At 45.9% G+C, this 27,802-nt stretch overlaps 1 protein-coding gene and 2 pseudogenes across 1 annotated transcript; 2 read left to right on the forward strand and 1 right to left on the reverse strand.

Annotated features, from left to right (window-relative positions):
• Positions 1–4,846: 4,846 nt before the first annotated feature.
• LOC138843038 (acyl-coenzyme A thioesterase 1) lies at positions 4,847–11,339 on the forward strand. Its single transcript, XM_002719664.6, has 3 exons — positions 4,847–5,446; positions 7,551–7,753; positions 10,000–11,339. Exons 1-3 carry the CDS (start codon positions 4,915–4,917, stop codon positions 10,582–10,584), a joined length of 1,320 nt encoding a protein of 439 aa, XP_002719710.4. The 5' UTR covers positions 4,847–4,914; the 3' UTR covers positions 10,585–11,339.
• A 7,747-nt stretch (positions 11,340–19,086) lies between these two features.
• LOC108178620 (60 kDa heat shock protein, mitochondrial-like) lies at positions 19,087–21,846 on the forward strand (annotated as a pseudogene).
• Positions 21,847–24,775: 2,929 nt separating this feature from the next.
• On the reverse strand, positions 24,776–27,802 carry LOC100343245 (protein GOLM2 pseudogene; annotated as a pseudogene).

Below are 27,802 nucleotides of genomic sequence, written 5' to 3' on the forward strand. Positions count from 1 at the left end.
ACTTCTGATGCAGCTCTCTGCTATGGCCTGGGAAAGCAGTGGAAGGTGGCCCAAATCCTTGGGCCTCTGCACGTGCGTGGGAGACCTGGAAGAAGGTCCTGGCTCCTGACTTCAGATTGGAAGACAAGACCTCTCTCTCTCTCTCTCTCTCTCTCTCTCTCTGTTCCTCTCCTCTTTCTCTGTGTAACTCTGACTTCCAAATAAAGTCCTACATCCTTAAAAAACAACAACAGTGAAATACTGTCACACACTGATTAAAAGGGCTAAAATCCAAAACACAGACAATGCTAAATGTTGGGGACAATGCACGGGAACTCTCACTGCTGGTGGGAGGGAGTACAGATTGGTACATTCCCTTTGGAAGACAGCTTGACAAAATATTGTGAGGAAAAGATCTAGTTGGGGAGAGCATTTAGAATGTAAAGCTTCGTAGGGGGGATGATGAGGGAATGAGGTTGCTGGGTCCCCTGCTGTATTTCCTGGGCTCTCAAGTAAGAAACCAGGGCAGGCAGGAGGCAGTCAGTGAACCCAGAACAGACTCTCTTGAGTTTTCTCCCATTGGACGTTGAAGGGTTAATTTATTTTGTCTTTTATAAACAGTCTCAGGCTCATGTGCTAATGGGTAGAGGTGGAAGAAGAAGGCTACCAACTGCCAATTAATGGAAACAATACTGAGAGGAGGCCTAATGACCCCATGGGAAATCCAGCATCATGCAGTCAGACTCCTGGAAAATCTATGTTGTGTTCACAGGATAAAGGCAGAAGGACAAATTGACCACAGTGAATTGAGGAGGAAAGGGTCTTAAAGTGAAGACCCTCCTTGAATGCAACATTGCAAGAGTTAGATGCTGACTCTGCATCTGAGGAGACGATGAAGAGACCCATGAGCTATTTATGGGATGTTGGAGAACAACTGCAATCAGGGAGAATTATAATGGAAGGGATCAGAAATGATCAAAAAAAGGTCATTTAAATTAGCCCGAAGTAGGCTGCCCAAGTGATTTCTACTTTTCAAAACAGGAAGAAACCAGCATTTCTGTTTTCCAAAGATTTACATCTTGTTTTTCTAACTAGAATAAGAGCCACTGCAAGGAATGGATGATGACAGTAGTGAACAGTCAGGGAGTTCAGTGCCTCGTTTTGTTTAAACAGTTGTTTGGCCCACCTGTTGGTGATTTAATGATTTAATAAAGTCACAGGAGTCATCCAAGTAGCACCTTTAAGAGTTAATCTCTCAGACATCCTTGTATCAGTTGTAACTGGGGTAAAGGTCTTGGCAACAATTCAACTAGGTAAGTTACATGGTTGGAAGTCCTGGGAGCTGAGCCAAGGGAGGGCTTGCCAGGACAATGACAAAGCTCTTTTTGTGCCCAGCCAATGCCGGTTTTCAAACTCCTGCCTTCCAGAATAAACTAATCTCCCTGAACGTGGGGAGTCTTCCCTTGAAGACTAAGGATGAGGCCCCTCAAAGGAACAGACGTGACCCCAATGTCCTTTCTCCCAAGACTCATTACAATATTAGATTTCACTGCAAAATGATGTGCCTGAGTCCAGATACTTTGGACAAAAAACTCAGAATTTTAAGAGGATTTTTATATAAAAGCTGATGGATAATACAAAGTCCTGGAAACCTTAACCACTTGTGAAAGACTTTTTGAGATTTTGAAGGAAGAAGGATCTTGACTGGACAGATTTTACTAACCCACCAGCTGTACAGAAAAGACCAGAGATCCTCTATGGTGGTTTCATGACTCCTGGAGTTTGTTGTATTTTTTTTTTTCTTTAAACTTTTTATGTTGAAATGATTTTACACTATACAAATATTGCAAAGTAGTAAAGCTCTTCAAATCTTTCATCCACCTCCCCCAATGTTAACATCTTACATACCACAGTACAAATATCAAAACCAGGAGATCAGGGTGGGTGTTTAGCCTAACAGTTAAGATACTGGTTAAAGGCTTGCACCCCACAGCAGAGTGCCTGGTTCAATTTTGTGTTGCGGCTCCTTATTCCAGTTTCCTGCTAATGCTGACCCTGAGTAACTGGTGATGACCCTGAGAAAAGTAGTGATGACTCAAGTGATTGGGTTCCTGCCACCGGCAGGGGAGACCTGTGTGGTGGAATTGTTACCGGAGAAATTGCAGGGTTCTTGTCTTCGTGCAAGAAAGAATTCAGGTGTGAGACAGAGAGTAGTGGGAGGTAAAATAGCAAGGTTTATTAGGGAAGGGACATCCGTAAGAACGGATGGGCACCTCTCCAGACAGGACCCGAGAGATAGTGCACAGTCGCTCGGACTGGGGCTGGGTGGGGGTGGGGGTGAGGTTACATGGTTGAGTGGAGAGATTACACCTGGCCAGACCAGGTGGGCGGCTCAGCAGAGAGGCAGAGGGCTGAGCACGCAGTCCGGTTGAGGCTGTTTTTTTTTTTTTTTTTTTTTTTTTTTTTAATAATATGGTCTGACAGGCAGAGTGGACAGTGAGAGAGAGAGACAGATCTTCCTTTGCCGTTGGTTCACCCTCCAATGGCCGGCGCGGCCGGCGCGCTGCGCTGATCCGATGGCAGGAGCCAGGAGCCAGGTGCTTTTCCTGGTCTCCCATGGGGTGCAGGGCCCAAGTACCTGGGCCATCCTCCACTGCACTCCCTGGCCACTGCAGAGAGCTGACCTGGAAGAGGAGCAACCGGGACAGAATCCGGCGCCCCAACCGGGACTAGAACCCGGTGTGCCGGCGCCGCTAGGCGGAGGATTAGCCTAGTGAGCCGCGGCGCCGGCCGAGGCTGGGGGTTTTTAAGGAGATGGGTCTTTGCCTTCACATATCTCCTCCTGAAACAAAGGATTTTATGGCTGTAAATATTAAGAAGCTCCTATCTGAGTTTTTCCTTGAAGGTATCAGACAGGAGGAAGCCTAGCTGATGCCATCCTGGGTTCAGAGGAAGGGTGAGCAGGACCCCCTAGAGAATGGGGATCCGGAGCAGGGTGTTTGAAATGCAGATACTGGGCTGCATCTGGGAGATTGTGGAAGATTTGTCAGGCAGAGGGGTGGGGATCTCCACCTGGCAAGTTATCAGGTAGAAGGGGGCAGGGCAGAATGTGAATACCGGGCTGCCCCTGAAACATTGTCAGCAGATGCATGTGCTGGACATAGATGTCTTCTCTTTAGGCCTTTATGTCACACACGCATAAGCTCATAACTGACTTCCTACCTAACAGGATGAGGTGAAAAGGTCATATCAAGATGGCCGCTGAGCTGGCTCACTCCCCAAATGGCCACAACAGCTAGGGCTTGGCCAGGCTGAATCCAGGAGCCAGGAACTCTATCCTGATCTCCCACATGGGTAGCAGGGGTCCAAGCACTTAGGCGATTATCTGCCCCCTTCCCAGGCGCGTGAGCAGGGAGCGGGATAGGAAGCAATGGAGCCAGGACTTGAACTAGTGCTCTGATAGGGGTTGCTGCATCACAGGCAGCAGCCTAACCTGCCGTGCCACACCACCAGCTCCCGACAGCTGGTCCTTCTGCAGGTTATATGCACTCCGGCACAGCTGGCCTGCACAGTACCTACTTCTTCCTGGAGTTCCTGGGCTCAGAACTCCACGGAGGAAAGTACTTCTGAATACAGCCCAGGCCACCTCCTCAGCTGCTTCTCCCTCATGTGCCTGACAGTCACTTCTGTGTCTCTTTACAGCAAGCTGGGGATCAGGGAAAGAGGAGGAAGGAGCTATTTTTTCTTGCCTGCCTTTTTGCTCTTCTGAAATCAGTGTGTACATTTCCATTTCTGAGCTGATGTCTACAGCAGCCCAGGTAAGTTGTTTGTAAACCCAGTGTTTTCCTCCACTGGGGGGCATCCTGTCACGTTTTAAAATACCTACCAGAAGTAGGTATTAAAAATACCTACTGAAAATCATTTGCAATAATTAAAAAAAGCTCCCTGAGCTATGAGATCTGGGGTTTATTCAATAACTTTCTGGGGGGTTATAAATATCTATAAAGCTCCCATTTGCTACACATCTTCCACAGGCCTGTCTCTCCTCACCTTGCTAACAGACTAAGCTGTATGGCTGCCTTCATCCAGACACCTGCAAATAGTGAAGGGCGGGAGGAGAGTGGAGTCAAGGTTTGTATTCTCCCTACTCCTGCCACATCATGCTAAGTCACCTGCCGCCTGGCAGGTAGCCACCTTTCCTTGAGCCTTCAGGCCCAGCATCCTGTACCAAACTTAATGAGGTCTTAAATTTTTTTTTTTTCTTTTTTGCCTGTGCCTTTGCAAATAAGATAGTCCCTTCATAAAACTCTGCTCAAATCGCCCAGTTTGAGCGTGCCACTTGCTTCCTGCCGGAACTCTGACTGATATGACCCAAAACCTGACACTGGCAGACAGTAGAGCTATGGGTTGAGAATCAACACTTTTTCACTTGGTACTTCACTGTTTTTAGGTTAGTCCATTTACTATTCTCAATATGTGTGTCCTTATAAGGAAACTGAATTCACAGGATTAATTATGTAGCTTGCTAAAGATCTCCCAGCTATTAAAGGAGCAGGGTTACATTGGAATCCACTGTGGCCTGGCTCCATAAACACTACCCAACCGTGGGAGCAGCTCCAGGTACCATCAGCAACAGGAAGAAGGATCGGTGGGAGGAATTAGGGCCATGTTTCTCCACAGATCACATGAATTTCAGTGATCTACAATGCTTTTTCAACATCCAGATTCTTGGAGCTTTGGCTCTCGCAAACCTTTGGCTTCAGCGGTCTTTGTAACTTTATTTCGACAGTCACCACGCTGGATCGCGGGACTAAGCGTTAATAAGCTTTCTTCTATTCAGGTTGCTGGGACACTTGCACAAAGAAACCTCACACAGAGACTTGAACAGCGTCCCAGTGCCCAACCAATGGAAAGTGCGAAGGGTGGCGACACAGGATGGAGAGAGGCCAGGCCCGGCCCACGGCCCACGACTCCCCTAAGCAGGGACGCCTCTTCGTTGCCCAAGTCGGGATGGCGGCGACGGTGAGCGTGGAGCCCGCGGGCCCCTGCTGCTGGGACGAGCCGGTGCGCATCGCTGTGCGCGGCCTGGCCCCCGAGCAGCCGGTCACGCTGCGCGCGTCCCTGCGCGACGAGAAGGGCGCGCTCTTCCGGGCCCACGCGCGCTACTGCGCCGATGCCGGCGGCCAGCTGGACCTGGCGCGCGCGCCCGCGCTGGGCGGCAGCTTCGCGGGGCTCGAGCCCATGGGGCTCCTCTGGGCCCTGCAGCCCGACAGGCCCTTCTGGCGTCTGACCAAGCGGGACGTGCAGACGCCGCTGGCCGTGGAGCTGGAGGTGCTGGACGGCCACGCCCCGGAGCCCGGGCAGCTCCTGGCCCGCGCGCTGCTGGAGCGCCGCTTCCTGCCGCCGGGGGTGCGGCGCCAGCCGGTGCGCGCGGGCCGGGTGCGCGCCACGCTCTTCCTGCCGCCAGGTGAGGCGTCTGCAGTTCCTTGTCCCCAAGCTTTTACAGCAAGGAGGTAGCGCCCAACATTCCAGAGGTCAGTGTCAAGGAGACAGGAATGAGAATGAGATGTCTGGGGAAGTAGCCCTGCTACTCCACAACTGAGAGGTCCTCAAATCCATTGCTCAGTTATAAGAAATTGTAAGAAGGAAAAGACACTTGTAATAATTTTTTTTTAATTTTAGAAGATTTATTATTTGAAAGGCAGAGCGACAGTAAGACAGAACTTCCATCTGCTGGTTTACTCCCCAAATGCACAACCTTCAGGGCTGAGCCAGACCAAATCCAGAAGCCAGGAGCTTCTTGTGGGTCTCCCATGTGGGCCCAGGGGCCATCCTCCGCTCTCTCCCAAGCGCATTCGTGGGGAGCTGGGTCGGAAGTGGAGCAGCTGGGATTCGAACCCAACTGTGCTCTAAAGTGACCGTACTAGCAGCACTGTATGAGGGTTCCAGTTGTTCTGCATCCTCCTCAGCATTAGGCATCTCAATTTTTGGGTTGGGAAGAGAGGAAAGTTGTTCATTATTTATAAACTATTTAGAGATTTTTATTTTCATTTTATTTGAAAGGCAGAGAGAGAGATCTTCCATCTGCTGGCTCAATCCCAAATTCCCACAACAGCCAGTGTGGGGCTAGGTCAAAGCCTAGGACTTGTAACTCAGTCCAGTTCTCCTTCTTGGGTGGCAGGGACCCAAGTACTTGGGCCATCATCTGCTGCTTCCCAGGGTACATATTAACAGGAAGCTGGGTTGGAAGTGGAGGAGCCAGGACTCAGACAAGGCACTCTGGTATGGGACGCGGGAGTCCCAGGCAGCATCTTACCTGCTGCGCCAAACAGCTGCCCCTGCAAATTATTTTAAGTCTTTTTTTTTTTTTTTTTTTTTTGACAGGCAGAGTGGACAGTGAGAGAGAGAGACAGAGAGAAAGGTCTTCCTTTGCCGTTGGTTCACCCTCCAATGGCCGCCGCAGCCGGCGCACTGTGCTGATCCGAAGGCAGGAGCCAGGTGCTTCTGGTCTCTCATGGGGTGCAGGGCCCAAGGACTTGGGCCATCCGCCGCTGCACTCCCTGACCACAGCAGAGAGCTTGCCTGGAAGAGGGGCAACCGGGACAGAATCCGGCGCCCTGACCAGGACTAGAACCCGGTGTGTCAGTGCCGCAAGGCGGAGGCTTAGCCTACTGAGCCGTGGCGCCGGCCATTAAGTCTTAAAAGTAATATATTTAGGCCGGCACCGTGGCTCACTAGGCTAATCCTCTGCCTGCGGCGCTGGCACCCCGGGTTCTAGTCCCAGTTGGGGTGCCAGGTACTAGTCCCAGTTGCTCTTCTTCTACTCCAGCTCTCTGCTGTGGCCCGGGAGGGCAGCGGAGGATGGCCCAAGTGCTTGGGTCCCTGCACCAGCATGGGAGACTGGGAGGAAGCACCTGGCTCCTGGCTTCGATTCGGCACAGTGCTGGCCATACTGGCCATTAGGGGAATGAACCAACGGAAGGAAGACCTTTCTCTCTCACTGTCTATAACTCTACCTGTCAAATAAAAAATAATAATAAAAAAGTAATGTATTTAGGGGCCAGAACTGTGGTGCAATGATGAGTTAAAGCCCCAGCCGGCAGTGTGAGCATCCCATATAGGCTCCAGTTCGAGTCCCGGTGTTCCACTTCCTATCCAGTTCCCTGATAATGGACCTGGAAAAGCAGTGGATGATGGCCCAAATCCTTGGGACCCATACGGGACATTTGGAAGAAGCTCCTAGCTTCAGATTGGCTCAGCTCTTGGCCGTTGCAGCCATCTGAGAAGTGAACCAACAAATGGAAGATCTCTCTCTGTAGCTCTTTCAAGTAAATAAAATAAATCTTAAAAAACAAACAAACCCATGGGACTCAGAGAGGCTTTGTGTAGATAGGAGGATGTGAATTTAGCTTATATGCCACTGTTAATTTGTTTGAAGACCAGAGGTCTTTCAGTGTTTCTGATTGTCCCTAGAAAACTCTGATACCACCAAGCAGGTAACAGATGGCTTTTGCCACCACTGCAGAGTGTCAGGAATAGTTGAAGTGTGTGTTTGTTTTGTTTCTTCCCAGGCCCGGGGCCCTTTCCTGGCATTGTGGACATGTTTGGAGTTGGAGGTGGCCTGCTGGAGTATCGAGCCAGCCTGCTGGCTGGGAAGGGCTTTGCTGTCATGGCTCTGGCTTATTACAACTATGACGACCTCCCCAAGAGCATGGATACCCTCCACCTGGAGTACTTTGAAGAGGCGGTGAACTACCTGATCAGCCGCCCCGAGGTTAGACCTTCTCTCTGTTTTATGGGCTCCCTAGCAGGTCTCCTCCTCATGAGTGCTCTTGGTTTTCACAGAAGTGAGGTCATTCATGAGAGCCACTCTACTCCAGACACACGACCTTTTATAGTAGCTTCTCAGAGACAGTTCCTATTTCCTGACAGTAAAGGTGTTCTTAGTAGGTATTATGAAATTCTCAATTTAAGTTTGTTTTGGAATTTCATAATGAGTCCCAACTCTACTGAGAACCATGGATTTGACAGAAGAATTAAAAGAAGGGAATTACTGCCTCCCAAAGATGGCAGTTAGATTTTTTTTTTAAAGATTTATTTGAAAAGCAGGGTTACGAGAGAGAGAGAGAGAGAGAGAGAGAGAGAGAGAGAGAGAACACGAGCTTCCATGAGTTAGTTCCCTCCCCAAATGGCTAACATGGATAGGGTGGGGCCAGGCAGAAGCCAGAGGCCAGACCTTAATCTAGGTCTCCCATGTGGGTCACAGGGGCCCAAACACTTGGTGTCTTCTGCTTTCCCAGCTACAATAGCAGGCAGCTGAATCAGAAGTGGAGCAGCCAGGACTTGAACGAGTGCCCTTATGGGATGCTGTTATCACAAATGACTTAACCCGCTGTGCCAGAACACTGTCCCCAAAATGTTTAGCTTAACTTTTTTTGTGTGTTAATTTTCATGTAATTGAAAAGGAGAGAGAGAGAGAGAGAGAGAGAGAGCGAGCTGGGCCAGGGAGGACCCAGCATCCCTGAACTGCATCCCAGTTATCCAGATGGGTGGCAAGGGCTCAAGCACTGGAGCCATCAAGTGCTGTCTCCTAGGATGCAGTAGCAGCAAGGTGCATTGGGAGCGGAAGTGCTGAGGCTCAAACTGGCGCTTCAGTATGGGATGCAGATGTCCTAAGCTGTGGCTCAAGGTGTGGGTGTGTGGTGGTGGTGGTGGGGTGTTGTGGCACGGTGAGTTAAGCTGGCACTTGAGATGTCTGCATCCCATACTGGAGTGCCAGTTCAAGTCCCTGCTCCTCAGCTTCCCATCTAGCTTCCTGCTAATGCACCTAGGAAGGCCAGGGATGATGGCTCAAGTACTTGGGTTCCTGGCACCCAAGTGGGAGGCAGGTTGGAGTTCTTGGTTCCCAGGCTGATGCCTGGGCCATCCCTGGCTGTTGCAGGCATTTGAGGAGTGAGCCAGTAGATGGGAAAAGTCTGTGTCTCTTTCTCTGTCTCTTGTCGCTCTATGAAAGAAAGAGAAAGGTAGGGGAGGGGATGAAGCTGGAAGGGGAGGGGAGAAGAAATAAAAGAAGGCAGGAAGGAAGAATTGAGAGCCTCTGTCCCACATTTGAGTGCTGGTTCATGTATAGGTTGCCCCACTTATGATGTAGCTTCCTGCTGATCTGCACGCTGGGTGGCAGCAGGTCATGGCTTAAGTGCTTGGGTCCTTGCCACCCACATGGATGACCTGGATTTAGTTCTGTGCTCCCAGCTTCAGTCTGGCCCAGCCCTGGCTGTTGTGGACAGTTGAGGAGTAAACTAGCAGATGGAAGATCTCTCTCTTTTTGTCTGTCTCTATAACTTTCAAATAAAATGAAAAGAAAAGTTAAAAGGCAAAAGTGTTTTAAAATAAATAATGGATACACTTAGCAGCCAGAACCTGAGTACCAGAAATGTTTTGAGGTTTCTAGACTCAGTTTATATCAGAATATCATAAAATAATTATTGCTTACTTTATAATTTACTAAGAGCTCTAGGTAGATGGAAGTATTGGAGCTTTTAATAAAGATGTTTCATCAGAATGGCAGGAATTGAGAACAAGAGAGAGAGATTGATAGTGAAGAACTGGTAGCCAGGGTCTCAAAGAGGCAGAACTGGGGTCACTGGAGTGGCTCAGCTGGAGGTGTTGAAGGTGGTGATCAGGGAGTGCAATGCTTGATGCTGAGACCTGGGAGATGATGTGCTTACTGATGAGAATGCGAGTGGATGGCTCAGGTGATAGAGAAGATCATGAGAGGTATGGAGGTCGTGGAACTGAAGCCAGAGTATTTGAAAGATCATCCATGTGGTTGTTGAAATCCAGAATGGTGACAGATAAACTGTGGAAAAGAGGATAAGGAGGAAGGACAAGTAAACTTCCTTGGGTACATGGTAGTATCAGGTTCAGTCTCAGGTCCACCTGACTCTAAGATTGGACACTAGTCACTGTACAGCACTACACTGTGGACTCATTCTCCTTGTTTCTCTGTTCCCTTCTCAGGTAAAAGGTCCAGGGATTGGGCTGCTTGGACATTCCAAGGGGGGTGAACTTGGCCTCACCATGACCTCCTTCCTGAAGGGCATCACAGCTGCCGTCATAATCAACGGTTCCATAGTTAATGTTGGGGGGACCTTACACTACAAGGACGTGACCCTGCCCCCCATAGGTGCCAACAGAAGTCGAATCAAGATGACCAAAGAAGGCTTTGCAGACATTGTGGACGCCCTGAACAGCCCTTTGGAAGGGCCTGACCAGAAGAGCCTAATTCCTGTGGAGAGGTCTGAGTGCACCTTCCTGTTCCTTGTAGGTCAGGATGACCACAACTGGAAGAGTGAGTTCTATGCCAATGAGGCCTCTAAACGCCTCCAGGCCCAGGGGAAGGCAAAGCCCCAGATCATCTGTTACCCAGAGGCAGGGCACTACATCGAGCCCCCGTACTTCCCCCTGTGCCGGGCTTCCCTGCACGCCTTGGTGGGCGGTCCTGTGTTCTGGGGAGGGGAGCCCAGGGCTCATGCTGTGGCCCAGGTGGATGCTTGGAAGCAGCTCCAGACTTTCTTCCACAAGCACTTGGGCGGTGAGAGTTAGAGGGGCCTTCTGGAAAATATAGCCCATTATTTGAAGGTTTAGAGGATAAGATTGTATACATATTCCAGGAACTTGAATTTTGATCAGTTCATTGGAACACATTGTCATAAGCTTTCTAGATTTTTATACCTTTCTCTTTAAATTTTTAATGTTAAACATTGCTTTGCTTCCATTGAAAAAAATCTCTTGTCAGGAATGAATAAAGAGCCATAAATAAATATACTTTCTAAAAAGTAAAGATAGGGAGACTGGTGTTATAGCACAGTGGGTAAAGTTGCCGCCTGTGATGCTAACATGCCATATGGGCATCGGTTCAAGTCCTGGCTGCTCCACTTCCAAATCAGCTCCCTGCTAATGCTCCAGGAAAAGGAGCAGAAAATTGCCCTTGTGTTTGGGCCCCTGCCACCCTCGTGGGAGACCTGGAAGAATCTCCTAGCTCCTGGCTTTGGCCTGGCCCAGCTCAGGCCATTGTAGCCATGTAGGGAGTGAACCAGCAGATGGAAGACCTCTCTCTGTGTGTCCTTCCATCTTTCTCTCTGTCTCTCTCCAACTCTTTCAAATAAAATAATAATAAAAAAAATTAAAGGTAGGAATATCACAGAGGTGAATGCTTTGTTATCAATGCTTGGACCAGTGTTACAACCATCACCACTCACCCCAGAAGAAACCTTTGAGATGGTTTGATATGTATTCTTTCAATTGTTAAGCTTAGTATATATGTATGTGTCAATAAAACATGCTTTTTGTTACATAAATATTTTTATAGGAATATTGATTTTACAAAATAAACAGGTGGTTGGGAAAGAATACCTTTTTATCTGAGACATACTCTATGTCACAGCAACACATAGAACTGAGCAGGGTTTTAATCCAGGACAGAAGAGAGGAACTAGGGGGATAAACAGTGCTTCTGGGATACCCATTTTATTCCAACTGCTTAATCCTCACTACCATCTTGTGAGGCAAGCAAAAAAAAATGTGTACAAGCGAAGGCTCTTGTCTGCAACATTTTAAAGAAAAATTAGTCCGCCAGAGTCAGTGATTGCTATTAACAGTCACTCCTCTAGCCAAAGGTAGAATAGAAAGACAAAATCAATGTAAAACCTCTATCTCAGGGCTGGTGCTGTGGTGTAAAATGTTAAGCCTCCATCTGCAGTGCTGGCATCCCATATGGTTGCCAGTTTGAGTTCTGGTTGCTCCACTTCCAATCCATCTCTCTGCTAATGGCCTGGGAAAGCAGTAGAAGATGCCCCAAGTCCTTGGGCCCCTGCACCCACGTGGGAGACGCAGCAGAAGCTTCTGGCTCCTGGCTTTAGACTGGCCCTGCTCCAGCTGTTGCAGCCATTTGGGGAGGGAACCAGCAGATGGAAGTCCTCTCTTTCATCTCTGTCTCTCCCTCTCTCTGTCTGTAACTTTGCTTCTCGAATAAATAAATAAATTAAAAAAAACCCTCTATCTCTAATAATGAAAATTATGAACCAACAGGGTTGTTCCACATAATTAAGAGGCAAGCTTTACATATTCATGACTATATTCCAGGGGCCATCACATGCTTTTGTAATCCAGATGTCTTCAAAATAATTATAAATTGTATTTCAAGGCATACTTAAAATTACAGAAAAAACCCATCAGGATGAATAATATGTAAGTGTGACAACTAGGATACCTTTTACTCCCCTCAATATAATTTATATCATTTATATCTCCAATTCCCTTGTTTTATCATAGTTTTCTAGATTGCTTCGTTATTGAACATCCTGCTTCAGATTCAGATAGCACTGAAGCAAGTAAAACATCTTAGAAAAAGCTGTTTACCAGATTTGTTAACTAGTGGCTTGTCATTCGCTCTGCAAAGTCAGGACTGAAAAAGAAGCAAATTGAAGACCAAAACTCAAAATGCTAAAAAGAATACAACATTGTTTTTTTCTGCATGAAAAATGTGATGCTTCTAGTTTCCAGTCCCCGCAGAAACATCGGTGGGTTCAGGAATGTAGGAGTGGGGAGGTGGCTTTCTCTCTCTACCTTACCGACTGTGTTTCCCGCAAGCCTTCTGAAGCACACATGCAAGAAAGCCAGAATGCTGCGACTCACACTCCTCAAGGGAATGTCTTCATGCAGCAACAGCAGGCATCCTAAGAGATTGCAGATCAGAAAACGAGAGCACCTCAGGTCAGAAATAAAAAGGTATTTGGGAGTGTGGCTGACCATGTTGTCAGTAGATAGGGCCCCGCAGCCTGTACAGAGAAAAAGGCTTCTCCTCTAAAATTCCTTCTGAAATCAGTTGGGAGAGTAAACACAAAGGCATTATATTTTACACAAAACAATAGAAATGTTAGAAGAGAGGTCATGGTGTGGCACAGTGGGTTGCAGCACCGGCGTCCCATATGGGTGCTGGTTCAAGCCCTGGATGCTCTACTTCCAACCCAGCTTCCTGCTGACGTTCCTGGGAAAGCAACAGAAGATGACCCAAATCCTTTGGTCCCTGCACCCATGTTGGAGCCCCAGATGAATCTCCTGGCTCCTGGCTTCAGCTTGGTCCAGCCCTGGCCTATGAGGCCATTTGAGGAATGAACTAGCAGATAGAAGATCTCTCTCTCTCTCTTGGCTGGCACCATGGCTCACTTGGCTAATCCTCTGCCTTTGGCACCAGCACCCCAGGTTCTAGTCCCGGTTTGGGTGCCGGATTCTGTCCCGGTTGCTCCTCTTCCAGTCCAGCTCTCTGCTGTGGCCCGGGAAGGCAGTGGAGGATGGCCCGAGTGCTTGGGCCCTGCACCCATGTGGGAGACCAGGAGGAAGCACCTGTCTCCTGGCTTCAGGTCAGTGCAGCGCCCCGACCATAGCTGCTATTTGGGGGGTGAACCAATGGAAAAGGAAGACCTTTCTCTCTCTCTTTTTAACTCTGCCTGCCAAAAAATCTCTCTCTCTGTCTCTCTCTGTCTCTAATTCCACCTTTCAGAAAAATAAATCTTTTGAAAAAGTGTTAGGGGCCAGCACCGTGGCTAGTGGGTAAAGCCGCCGCCTGTGGTGCTGGCATCCCATATGGGCACCAGTTCAAGTCCTGGCTGTTCCACTTCTGATCCAGCTCTCTGCTGTGGCCTGGGAAAACAGTAGAAGATGACTCAAGTCCTTGGGCCCCTGTGCCCATGTGGGAGACCCGGAAGAAGCTCCTGGCTCCTGGCTTCAGGTCGGTGCAGCTCTAGCCCTTGCGGCCATCTGGGGAGTGAACCATCGGACGGAAGACCTCTCTGTCTCTTCTTCTCTCTGTGTAACTCTGACTTTCAAATAAATAAATGAAATCTTTAAAAAAAAAGTAAAAAAATTAAAATTGTTAAAGATAGATATAATACGTTTAATAGAATTTATTTGCACAAAGAACAATTCATGAATCAAGCAGCACATAGAACCAGAAGAGGTTCATAGAGTTCCGTGTGGCAATGGGAACAGTGGACTTTTGTAGGATGGGCATAGAAGCGCAGAATCACCTGATCTGACTGGCTGTGGCTAAGCATTTGCCTTCTTTGGGCATGGTCTGATCAGCTGGTCCCTGTGACAGTCTGAAACTCAGCTATTTGTTACCAAAAATCTACTGTACTAAGTCAGGTTTGTTTTGTTTGCATAACACGTAAGGCTGCATTTTGTTAGGCAGAAACTCGAAGCACAGAGATAGTCTGAGGCTAGTGGCTTCCTGCTTATTTAATAAGTGGCACTGGGACATTATTACATTTAGATGGGGGAAGACATGCCACATCCGATTTGGTGGAGAGATGAGGACATGAGAAGAAGTGACATTTCAGATGGAACTTGAAGAAAGGAAGCATTTAAAATTTAGGATTTATAGCTTTTTCTAGGGTATATATATATATATTTTTTTTTTTTTTCAAAATAATGAAGACTATAAAGAGGTTAAACATGGGGCCAGTGTTGTGGTACAGTGGGTTGGGGCTGTGATGCTGGCACCACAGTTCAGCACCAGTTCAGGCCCCAACTGCTCTCTGCTAATGCACCTGGGAAAGCAGCAGAAGACGGCTTTGCCACCCATGTGAGAGACCTGGATAGAGTTCCAGGCTCCTGGCTTCAGCCTGGCCCAGCCCTGGCTGTTTTGGCCAGTACATGGAAGATCTCGCCCTCTTTCTCACTCCCTTTTTCAAATAAATAAAATAAATCTTAAAAAAAAAGTTAAACAGTTACCTATGATTAGTGGTTTGCTTCCAAAGTATACAGTATGGAAAGTGGGGCAGAATAATGAAGGAAGGAGAGCCCTGCCTTAACCAGGTGATCCAGGTTGACACATTAGTGGTACGTCATGCTGATACCACACATCTTTCATACGACATGCTGACAATGGTGCTTCACTTCTATGGTCTTCCTCCTCAGAACACATAACCCAGTCTACTCACGAGGAAAGCATGAAGCAAATACAAATTAAGAGGCAATTGGTGGAGGCCAGCGCTGTGGCATAGTGGGTAAAGCCACTGCCTGCTGTGCTGGCATCCCATATGGCACCGGTTTGAGACCAAGCTGCTCCACTTCCAGTCCAGCTCTGCTATGGCTTGGGAAAGTAGTAGAGGGTGGCCCAAGTCATGCACCTACGTGGGAGACCTGGAAGGAGCTCCTGGCTCCTGACTTCGGATTGGCTCAGCTCTGGCCATTGCGGCCATTTGGAGAGTGAACCAGCGGATGGAAGACATGCCCTCCGTGCCCCGCCCCATGCCTCTGCCTTTCAAATAAAAAAAAAAAGCTTTAAAAATAATAAAAGTGGCAATATGCAAAAATACATGACAAATACTAGTTGAACAGCATCAAGTTAAAAACAAAAGAATGTCTAAGAAACTGTCATAGCGAAGAGGAACTAGAAGACACGACTATTAAATGTCATGTGGTGGGGCTGATGTGGCATAGCAGGTAAAGCCGCCTCCTGCAACACTGACATCTCATGTGGGCGCTGGTTGGAGTCCACTTCCAATCCAGCTCCCTGCTAACACACCTGGGAACGCAGCAGAAGATGGCCCAAATTCTTGGGCCCCTGCACCCATGTGGGAGATCTGGAAGAAGTTCTTGGCTCCTGGCTTCAGCCTGGCCCAGCCCTGGCCATTGCTGCCATTTGAGGAATGAACCAGCAGATGGAAAATCTCTCTGTCTTTCCCTCTCTCTCTCTCTAACTCCACATTTCAAATAAATAAAATAAATGTTTAAAGAAAATGTCATGTGGTATCCTGAGACAGAAAAAGGAAAAAGCAGGAATATATGAATATAGAGTTTAGTTAATAAACAATGTATTTTTTTTTTTATTTGACAGGTAGAGTTAGACAGTGAGAGGGACAGAGAGAAAGGTCCTCCTTCCATTGGTTCACCCCCCAAATGGCTGCCACGGCTGGGGCTGCGCCGATCCAAAGCCAGGAGCCAGGTGCTTCCTCCTGGTCTCCCACTCAGGTACAAAGGTCCAAGCATTTGGGCCATTCTCCACTGCCCTCTTGGGCCACAGCAGAGAGCTGGACTGGAAGAATAGCAACCAGGACTAGAACCAGCACACATATGGGATGCCGGTGCTGCAGGCGGAGGATTAACCAAGTAAGCCATGGCGCAGGCCCTAAACGGTGTATCTTTATTGCATCATTAGTGTGACAAATGTACCTAACGATTGGAGAAACTAGGTGCTGGTTACACAAAAGCTCTCTAGGATTTTCCAATTTTTCAGTAAATCTAAAATTATTTTAAAGAAAAAAGTCTATCTAAATATTTTTAAAAAGAAAACAGTAGATTAGGCCCTGCCACAATGTAGACAGAAGGAGGCTCCTCCGTTAATTTCTTCTGAAATCAGATGGGAGAATAAACAAGAAGGCATTATATTTTACACAAAACAACTTGCCTGTTTAATTAACTTCTTTGATAATTAATGATACATTGCCACTTGGACTTGGTTTTATGGACTAAGCTATCTAGGGCCAAATTCCACAGTTCTCAGAAAGACTTTTATTTTTTTCTTGGTTAAGTGGAATTTTTCTTTGAGACTTACTCCAACCCTTAGTTATGACTTGTCGATTTGTTATGAAGACTTTCAGAGATCATTTGAATGAGAATGCAGGCATTAATGATGACAACTGTGCAGACTTATGAAGGGGCATTGACCAGTTGGATATGAACTAGTATGGGCTCAGTGTCAGAGCAAGGTGCAAAGGGCTGCTCTTTTTCTCTACCACAGTGTAAATGCTTATAGTATATCTGATGAGTAAGTTTCTTTACTTAACGACATTAAAATCTAACTAGAAGTTGTAGTTACAGCTTCTTACAAATAAAGGCACTGTCCTCAGGGTAACGTGGACTAATTTAGAAAGTGGCTAGGGTTGGGATAATAAATGTAAAATTGATTTGAATAGCCCTTTTTTTTTAAAAAAATTATTTATTTATTTGCAAGTCAGAGTTACACAGAGACAGGAGAGGCAGAGAGAGAGACAGAAAGAGAGAGAGAGAGGAAGAGAGAGAGAGAGGTCTTCCATCTGCTGGTTCACTAGCCAATTGGTCACAATGGCTGGAGCTGCACCAATCCAAAGCCAGGAGCCAGGCGCTTCTTCCGGGTCTCCCACGTGGGTGCAGGGGTCCAAGGACTTGGGCCATCTTCTACTGCTTTGGCAGGCCACAGCAGAGAGTTGGATCAGAAGTGGAGCAGCTGGGACTCAAACCGGCACCCATATGGGATGCCGAAGCTGCAAGCGGTGCCTTTACCCACTACGCCATAGCACCGGCCCCAGCCCTATTCTTTCTCCAAAGAAAACAGTGATTAGTCAGACCTAAACCCGCAGATGTGCCATAGGAGTCAATAGGTAGCTTCATTTCTTTTTCTTTTCTTTTTTTTTATTTTTGGACAGGCAGAGTGGACAGTGAGAGAGAGAGAGACAGAGAGAAAGGTCTTCCTTTGCCGTTGGTTCACCCTCCAATGGCCGTCGCGGCCGGCGCGCTGCGGCCGGCCGGCGCACCGTGCTGATCCGATGGCAGGAGCCAGGAGCCAGGTGCTTTTCCTGGTCTCCCATGGGGTGCAGGGCCCAAGCACTTGGGCCATCCTCCACTGCACTCCCTGGCCACAGCAGAGAGCTGGCCTGGAAGAGGGGCAACCGGGACAGAATCCGGCGCCCCGACCGGGACTAGAACCTGGTGTGCCGGCGCCACTAGGCAGAGGATTAGCCTAGTGAGCCACGGCGCCGGCCCAAGCTTCATTTCTGCATGTTAGAACTCCACACGCTCTACAGCAACCCTACCATCTGACTGGGCAAAGTGAGTATAGGAGATATGTGTATGATAGCTTAGAAAGAAGACTTTTCACCAACCAACTTCCGTTCTTGAGCTGGAATTTGAGTCTCTGTGGCAACACAGATGAGAAACTATTATAGTCTCAGAGACTACAACAGAGACCCTTCTTGGGGAGGGGGGGCTTTTTTTTTTTCTTTTTTTTTTTTTTTGCTTTTTTTATTTTTTTGAAAGGCAGAAGGGTAGAGACAGCCCTGCAACAGTCAGGGCTGGGCCAGGATGAAGCCAGGTCCCCTAAGTGAGTGGCAAGGACTCTACTACTTGAGCCATCACTGCTGCCCCCTAGGGCGTGCATTTACCAGGAAGCTGGACTCCGGAGCAGAGCCCGGACCCTAATATGGGACATGGGCATCCCAAGTGGCATCTTAACCACTGCATCAAATGCCCACCCCCAGAAGGACTTCTGAGTGGAAAAAGCTTGGCCTCACAGAAGAGAATCTCATCAAAATAGAAAATGTCTTCTGCTTCAAAATTATTCTAACACGAAAAAGCCTGCATAAATGTTTGCTGCTGATATGGGAACCTCATATGAATGGAGAAATGGGGGAACAGGGGATGTGGCTCAAGTTGACACTTCTTGTTAGGACTCTTGCTTCAGTTATATACAGGAGATATAGTCATAAACTGTAAACTGTAAGCTCTCTTCCAGGGGCCAGCAGCAGGTTGAGCCTCGGCCTGTTACACCAGCATCCCTTATGGGCAACAGTTCCTGTGTCAGCTGCTCTACTTCCAATCCAGCTCCCTGCTAATGTGCCTGGGAAAGCAGTGGAAGATGATCCAAGCACATGGGCCCCTGAATACACATGGGAGACCCAGATGAAGTTCCTGGCTCCTGCCTCCTGCTCCAGACGTAGCTATTGTGGCCACCTGGGGAGGGAACCAGCAAATGGAAGATCTCTCTGTCTCTCTCTCTCTCTCTGTAACTTGGTCTTTCAAATAAATATTTCTTCTAAAATACTTATACCTGTTTTAAATGGGTAAGTTTGTATATTTTATGGCTTTGCTATGTATACAAAAATAAAATCTTACAATCTTAATGGGTAAGTTGATTATATTTTCTATACTTTTCCTCTTTTTGCTTCGAAAATGAGCCCCTGCACACAGTGCTAGGGGGCAAGGGAGCAACCAAGGGAAGGGACACAGGCTCACTGCTGTGTACATACTGTTCTCTGTCCCTAACTCCAAGCTGCTGGCTTGACTCACATGTACCCTCCTTGCTGCTGCCAGATCAGACCAGTGTCCAGGGTACTGGCTCCTTATCTCACTTGGCTTATGCCAAAACATAAAATTTAGTGCAGATGCCCGAGCCTTAATGTGTCAAGGTGTGTAGACCTTTTAGCCAACACTGTGGCCATTACAATGGGGCCAAAGGGGAAAACAGTGATTATTTTTTTTGAAAGATTTATTTATTTATTTGCAAGTCAGAGTTAAACAGAGAGAGGAGAGGCAGAGAGAGAGAGGTCTTCCACCTGATGGTTTACTCCCCAGTTGGCCGCAACGGCTGGAGCTGGCTGATCTGAAGCCAGGAGCCAGGAGCTTCTTCCAGGTCTCCCACACGGGTGCAGGGGCCCAAGGACTTGGGCCATCTTCTACTGCTTTCCCAAGCCCTAGCAGAGAGCTGTATCAGAAGCGGAGCAGCCAGGTCTCAAGCTGGTGCCCATATGGGATGCTGGAGCTTCAGGCCAGGGCGTTAACCTGCTGTGCCATAGCACCAGCCCCGAAAACAGTGATATTGAGAAAGAGTTGGGAAAGTCCCAGAGTAACAAAAGATGGTATGACTATTGCAAAGTCAGCTGACTTAAAGGATAAATATAAAAACATTGGCGCTAAGTTTGTTCAAGAGGTTGCCAATGACACAAATGAATAGCCTGGGGATTGATGATACCACCACAGCTACTATAGTGGCATGCTCTATCGCCAGGGAAGGCTTTGAGAAGACTGGCAAAGGGGCTAATCCAGTGGAAATCAGAAGTGTGATATTAGCTGTTGATGCTGTAAAAAATGGGCTTAAGAAGTGGTCAGAATCTATGATAACCCCTGAAGCAGTTGCTATGACTTCTGAAAATGGAGACAAAGAAATTGGCAATATTATTTCTGATGCAATGAAGAAGGCTGAAAGAAAAGGTATCAGCACAGTAAAGGAAGTAACAATCAATTAGAAATTATTGAAGACATGAATTTTAAAAACTATTTATAAAAATATTTATTTATTTGAAAGTCAGAGTTACAGAGAGGCAGAGAGAGAGAGAGAGGTCTTCCATCCACTGATTCACTCCCTAAATGGCTGCAACAGTTGGAGCTGCACTGATCCAAAGCCAGGAGCCAGGAGTTTCCTCCCCGTCTCCCACTCGGGTGCAGGGGCCCAAGGACTTGGGCCATCTTCTATTGCTTTCCTAGGCCATAGTCTTGAACTGGCGCCCACATGGGATGCTGGCACTGCAGGCAGTGGCTTTACCTGCTATGCCACAGTGCCGGCCCTGAAGGCATGAAGCCTGATTGAGGCTGTTATTTCTCCATACTTTATTAACACATCAAAAGGTCAGAAATGTGAATTCCAGGATGCCTATGATCTGCTGAGTGAAAATCCCTAGTATCCAGTCCATTGCATTACACCTGCTCTTTAAACTGCCCATGCTTACCGTAAGCCTCTGGTCACAACTGCTGAAGATGTTGATGGTGAAGGCCTGAGTACACTCATTTTGAACAGGCTGAAAGTTGATCTTCAGATTGTAGCAGTCAGAGCTCCAGGTTGAGGTGATGACAGAAAGAAGCAGCTTAAAGATATGGCTATTGCTACTGATGGTGCAGAATTTGGAGAAGGGAGATTGACCCCAAATCTTGAAGATATTCAACCTCATGACTTAGGAAAAGTTGGAGAAGTCATTGTGACCATAGATGATGCTATATTTTTTTTTAATTTATTTTTATTTTAATTATTTTAAAAATTTTGTTTAAGGGTTGCTATACTTTTGAAAGGAAAAGCTGACAAGGCTCAAATTAAAAAACATTTTCAAAAAAATCATTGAGCAATTATATATAATAACTAGTGTATTTGAAAAGGAAAGAGTTGAATGAACACCTAGCAAAGCTTTCAGATAGAGTAGCTGTGCTGAAGGTTAGAGGGACCAGTGATGTTAAAGTTAATGAAAAGAGGGGCCAGCGCCATGGCACAGTAGGTTAATCCTCTACCTGTGGTACCGGCACCCCATATGGGTGCCGGTTCTAGTCCCGGTTGCTCCTCTTCCAATCCAGCTCTCTGCTGTGGCCTGGGAAAGCAGTTGAAGATGGCTCAAGTCCTTAGGCCCCTGCATCCATGTGGGAGACTTGAAAGAAACTCCTGGTTCCTGGCTTCCGATCAGCCCAGTTCTGGCCCTTGAGGCCATTTGGGGAGTGAAACAGCAAATGGAAGACCTTTGTTTCTGTCTCTCCCTCTCATCGTCTGTAACTCTACCTCTCAAATAAATAAATAAATAAATAAAATCTTTAAAAAACAGTTAATGAAAAAGACAGAGTTACAGATGCCCTAAATGCTACAAGAGCTGCTGTTGAAGAAGGTATTGTTCTGTGGGAAGAGACTGTGCCCTGCTCTGGTGCATCCCAGCCTTGGACTCATGGACTCTAGCTAATGAAGATTAAAAAAAAAAGTCAGTACAGAAATTATCAAAAGAACATTCAAAATGCCTGTAATGACTATTGCTAAGGATGTAGGTGTTGAAAGATCCTATTGTTTAGAAAACTCTGCAAAGTTCCTCGAAGCTGGTTATGGTGCTACGTGTGGAGATTTTGTAGAAATGACGGAAAAAAGAATCACTGATCCAACAAAGGTTGTAGGACTGCTTTACTGGATGCTGCTGGGTGACCTCTCTGTTAACTATAGCAGAAGCTGTAGGCACAGAAATTACTAAAGAAGAGAAGAACCCTGGAATGGCTGCGATGGGTGGCATGGGAGGTGGTATGTTCTAATTCATAGAATAGTGCTCTATCATTATTAATGAATTGTAACGGGACAATCAAGGCAGTGCTCATCACCAGTTGAAGAAAATGACTGGTAGAAAAGCTGGCCAATGTTTAAGAAAATCACTATAACCATCAGTTACTGGTGTCAGTTGACAACGATATATAATGGTTTACTGCTCTCACTGTGCATGCCTACATATAATTTATTTTATATTTTTGAATTTAAAAAAATTTCTATATTCCTGATACTAAGTGCTAGAGCTATCACTGTACTGCTTTCAATTTAAATCACTGACACATTTTTTAAGTTTAATTTTCAATTTATTAGAACCCAGTGAGTGATGATTTCCATTAAATTAACACTAATTCAGGGCAAAAATACATTTTAAAAACGTAAATCTTAAGGCAAAAGTACAACATTATAAAAACAGTATGTCTAATATAGACTGTAGAATGTCAGAATTTTAAGAGATTCACATAGTATTTTATTGCACTAAAATGTTAGTACAGTCAGAAATATTATCAGTTGGCCCTAGATTTCTCAGTTTATAAAATATCTGGGCTGCTAATTGAAGAAATGTTGCTGTGTAATAGCTACCAAACAACCAAGTGATTGCTCTAATGACAAGGGACTAAAGCAGGTGATTTTCTTGGTTTTCTTTTATAAAGATTTTACAGAATTAAATATCAAGAAGTACTACCCAAAAGATGTACACCCCTTTTCTTTAATTACATTTTAAAAATTTTGTGAACCATTATACCTAATTCATTGTTGGCCTGACCCTACTGATAACAAAGGCACCAACTGTTTACTTTGATAAGGTGGGAAAAAGTTTTAGTAAATTAACTGCATCTTTTCCTGGTCATTTAATAATTCCAAAATAATTTCTTTACTTCTGTGAATCTGAATTTTGACTGGAACCTTAGTACTAGGGGTGGGGGAATACATTTCATGTTGTTTAAATGCAATTAGCAGTCATCCTTCTGAAAAATAGGGTTAACAATCTTAAATTTCTACTTAGAATTAAAACCTTTTATTTTAGGGGAGTGGGATAAGATTTAAAAATAATTTAAATCAAAGAACACGAATTACCTAGCTTACACATCCTACTGAATAGAGTTAAAAAAAGACACAAGCATTTAAAATAATTTTTGTAAGTCTAGGAAAGATGTTTGATGGAGGCCAGCGCCGTGGCTCACTAGGCTAATTCTCCGCCTGTGGTGCCGGCATCCAGAGTTCTAGTCCTGGTTGGGGCGCCGGATTCTGTCCCAGTTGCTCCTCTTCTAGTCCAGGTCTCTGCTGTGGCCCGGGAAGGCAGTGGAGGATGGCCCAAGTGCTTGGGCCCTGCACCCATGAGGGAGAGCAGGAGGAAGCACCTGGCTCCTGGCTTCGGATCGGTGCAGCGTGCCGGCCATGGCAGCCAGTTGGGGAATAAACCAACGGAAAAAGGAAGACCTTTCTCTCTGTCTCTCTCTCTCACTGTCTAACTCTGCCTGTCAAAAAAAAAAAAAAATGTTTGATGGATTCTTAACTAACATATTAATTACAAACATTCATTTTTGTTACAAATTTTTAATCTATTTTAATAAAACAGCTGTGGGCCTCACTGTACTTATATCTATCTGTACATGAATAAAAACCTGTTAAAATTGCTCATTTAGTACTTCTGAAAAAGTCTAGTCAACTAAGATCACTGGAACTACCAGAAAGTCTTTGAAATACCAATTGCAGATTCAGTCAAAGCAGATTTAGCCCCTCTCAGGATTCGGCATTTCAATCATCAGTATCTTTGCCAACCTGAACTCAGAAAATACAAAAAAATTTAGCCACTGATGGCCATAGTGAAGCAGTACTGGTATTACTTGAAAAAATAAAAACTGAAAATATATGTCAATCAGGCATTCCGCAAAGTTCAAAAAGTAGGTAAGGCATAACTCACAAATATCATTATGTCTTTGCAGGTTACTTCAAACTTCCATCAGGCCCCAGCTGAAAATATATCTGCCAAACACATCAGCACTCATGTAAAATAAAAGGAGTAGGGAGGGGATTTTGTACATATGTTGCCCAGTGTTTGGTTTCCACTTTCCCTTTTTTGTGCAATTGTGATAGGTATAATTCCTTGAAGATCGTGAAGCAGGGAATAGACAGAACATTTATCGGGCTAACAATGTATTAGTGTGTAAAAAGTTTTCAGCTGAGTTTTCAGCTGCATAATTGTTCTCACTCTGGTTAAGCTATGTGCAATGTGCAACATGTACAGCCATTTTTCTCTGCTTGTCTATTTGTGGAAAGAATTATTAGGCTCAGTAAAATGTGAAATATACATGAGTTTGCTTTAAATGCAAAGATTAACTGTTTTTGGCTTAACTGTATCATAATCAAAAAGTCTCTGCTTTGATAATACAATAGGAAAAGGTTCACATATGTACATGGATACATTCCTTCATTACAATTTTTTCTTAGGGGCTGGCGCTGTGGTGCAGCAGGTTAAAGCCCTGGCCTGAAACATCGGCATCCCATATGGGCGCCGGTTCTAGTCCCGGCTGCTGCACTTCCAATCCAGCTCTCTGCTATGGCCTGGGAAAGCAGTAGAAAATGGTCCAAGTGCTTGGGCCCCTGTACCCACGTGGGAGACCTGGAAGAAGCTCCTGGCTCCTGGCTTTAGATCGGCACAGCTCCAGCCATTGCGGCCACCTGGGGAGTGAACCATCGGAAGGAAGACCTCTCTCTCTGTCTGTACCTCTCTCTGTAACTCTGTCTTTCAAATAATTAAAATAAATCTTAAAAAAAAAAAAAAACCCTATCCTTAAATCTATCTCAATGTATCTTGACAACTGATAGAACTGACCTTCACAGCAAAAGTAAAAATGATGAAATAGAAATGATTCCATATTACAGCACTTTAGGTTTTCTGAAATTTTCCTTCAGGATTCAGAGGACATCACTGAAATGCTGCTTTCCATGGTCTGCAGGGTCCACCTGAAGCTCTTATTCTTCATCATTTTGCTTCAATTTACGGAAGTCACCAACTTTATCCTTGGTAGCTTGCTTTAGTAAATCTTTTTGAACATTGGGTTTGCTCTCCAATTTGGAGCCTGGAATTAAGTGCTGAAGAGTGTTGGAAGGGTTCTGTTTTGAAGTGCTGAGGTCTCCATTATGGCTTACCTGGGCATCTTCACCCAGATTGGGAGAAAGAGGTTGTCCGGTTGGAAGATGAGGAATTGCTTGGTGACTTCCAAGTTGAGAAGCTGATACAGGAGGTTTCCTTAAATAAGCACAGGAAGAGCTTCAGCTTTTGCTGGGTCACTCCCTCCTCCTCCAGGCGACCCTGCATCACCACCTTGCTCGGTCTGTTCTTTCCCACGAAATACGACTACTTGAGGGTTCCTCATTCTTTTCTGCAGCACCTTCAGCTACTACTGCAATGTTTTTAGGTACTACATGATCGTTCACACCCAGTTTTTCTCCATCATTTGCTTGAACCTTCTGAACATCTTGCTTTTGTTCTTGCAAAAACTGGTCTGCTAATTTTTTAAAATATTTTCTTCACGTTGTGCTCTTCATTTCTTGATCTGCTGTCCACACTGAAAACTCGTATATTCCAACCTCTCCCCACAAGGTAAGTATTGTTCTTCTGATAGTCCTGAAGCTGGTCTTCCTGTCGAAGGAACTCCTGACGAAGCTCAGCAGGTTGCTCCTGGAAATGATGTCTGTCTGCTATGTGATATGACACGTTGTTCTGTAGTTAACCTTGTCATCTTCGCATCTCTTGCCCAGGCCCTCCCTGGCCTGCAGCCAGCTGCTGAGGCAACTGTAGTCAGCCTCTTTCTGGTTGATGTGTTTCCTGTGCATTTCCACCAAGAGCAAGAGGCCCAAATTCACTTCTCCAGGTGCCCGCGGGCCACCTTGGTGCACTGGACCTGGCCCTGCAGCTCGGCCACCTACCCTGAATGGAACCAGGAGAACCAGGCTGTCCCATCCTCCCTCCCCCGCCCCAGCACCTCAGGCTTGGGGACAGAGAAACACACTGAGGCATTTTACTGCTATTCTGTTAAATCAGGATATGTTTGCCATCACCACATAAGAAGGTAAAAGGTGGCCTTTCTCTGGAGAGGGAGAAAAACTGTGTAAAAGTAGAGAAATCTCCAACTATGTGGCAACCTTGTGTAATAAAGATTTGTTTAAAGCAGCCCCTACACTTGCTGAAATGGTACACTGTAACTAATCGGTAACATTCATACAAGATGAAAGCGTACATAAAAATACCAAAGCTCTATAACTTTAATATGCTTGAGTTAATCTTTTCTTTTATTTAGGAAAAAAAAAAACATACTGCTAAGGGTGAGTGTATTCCTGGGTGGGAATGAATGAGTTTATTACTGTATTTATACAAAAGTTAAGAAGTGGGGGAAAGCTGAAAGGTTTCTAAGATCTGAATCAAGGGGTCAGTGTAATTGTGCAGCCTGTTAAACCATTGCTTGTGACACTCCCACCCCTTCCTGGAGTGCCAGTTCAAGTCCTAGCTGTTCCACTTCTGATCCAGCTTCTTGCAAATGCACTTGGGAAAGGAGCAGAAGGCCCACTTTTGACCCTATCACACATGTGGGAAACGGACTGAGTTCCAGACTCCTGATTTTGTCCTGGCCCAGCTCCAGCTGTTGTGCCCATGTGGGGAGTGAACCAGCAGATGGAAGCTATCTGTCTCTCTCCCTCTTTCTCTCTGTGATACTGCCTTTAAAATAATTAAGTAAATAATGGGGCTGGTGTTGTGGTGTAGCAGGTAAAGCCACTGCCTGCAGTGCTGGCATCCTATATGGGCACCAGTTCAAGTCCCGGCTGCTCCACTTCTGATCCAGTTCTCTGCTATGGCCTGGGAAAGCAGTGGAGGGTAGCCCAAGTCCTTGGGACCCTGCACCCACGTGGGAGACCCAGAGGAAGCTCCTGGCTCCTGGCTTCAGATGGGCACAGCTCTAGCCATTGTGGCCATCTGGGGAGTGAACCAGCGGAGGGAAGATCTCTCTCTCTCTCTCTGCCTCTCCTTCTCTCTCTGTGTAACTCTTTCAAATAAATAAATCTTTAAAAAAAAAAAAACTCTCTCTCTCTCTTTCTCTGCCTCTGTCTCCACTTCTCTGTAACTGTGCCTTTCAAATAAATAAATAAATACATCTTTTAAAAAATCTTTAAATAAAAAATAAATCTTTAAAAACTATTGGAGCAAGATAAAGAATATTTATCACTTTTACAAAAACATAGTATTAGGGTTTGACACTGTGGTGTAGTAAGTGCCCATATAGGCACTGATTCGTGTCCCAGCTTCTCCTCTTCCAATCCAACTCTCTGCTTATGGCCTGCTTATAGGAAAGCAGCAGGAGATGCCCCAAGTCCTTGGGCCCCTGCACCCACATGGGAGACCCAGAAGAAGCTCCTGGCTCCTGGCTTTGGATTTTCCCGGCTCCGGCCACTGCAGACATTTGGGGAATGAACCAGTGGATGGAAGACCTTTCCCTGTCTCTCCCTCTCTCTGTAACTCTGCCTCTCAAATAAGTAAATAGAATCTTAAAAAACAATACAAGACATAGTACTGGAAGTCCTAGCCATGCAATTGGGCAAGTGAAAGAAATGTCATCCAGAGTGGAAAAAAAAAAAAAAAAAAAAGCAAGTTGTCACCATTTGCAGATGAAAACAGAAAACCCTGAAGAGTCCACCACAAAAAAATATTAAAATAAACAAGTTCAGCAAAGTTGCAGAATACAAATTCAATATCAAATATGAGTAGCATTGTTATAAATCAATAATGAATTATCTGAGAAAGAAATCAAGAAAGTAATACTATTTCCAGTAGCTACAAAAATACCAAAGAATAAATTGAACCAAAGAGGTGAAAGATCTCCACAATTAAAATGATAGGAGCCGGTGCTGTGGCATAGCAGTTTAAGCTACTACCCGAAACGCTGGCAT

This window comes from Oryctolagus cuniculus, chromosome 20, assembly GCF_051225735.1.
Source record: "Oryctolagus cuniculus isolate XC-2025 breed Fujian yellow rabbit chromosome 20, ASM5122573v1, whole genome shotgun sequence".
NCBI classification, from domain to species: domain Eukaryota; kingdom Metazoa; phylum Chordata; class Mammalia; order Lagomorpha; family Leporidae; genus Oryctolagus; species Oryctolagus cuniculus.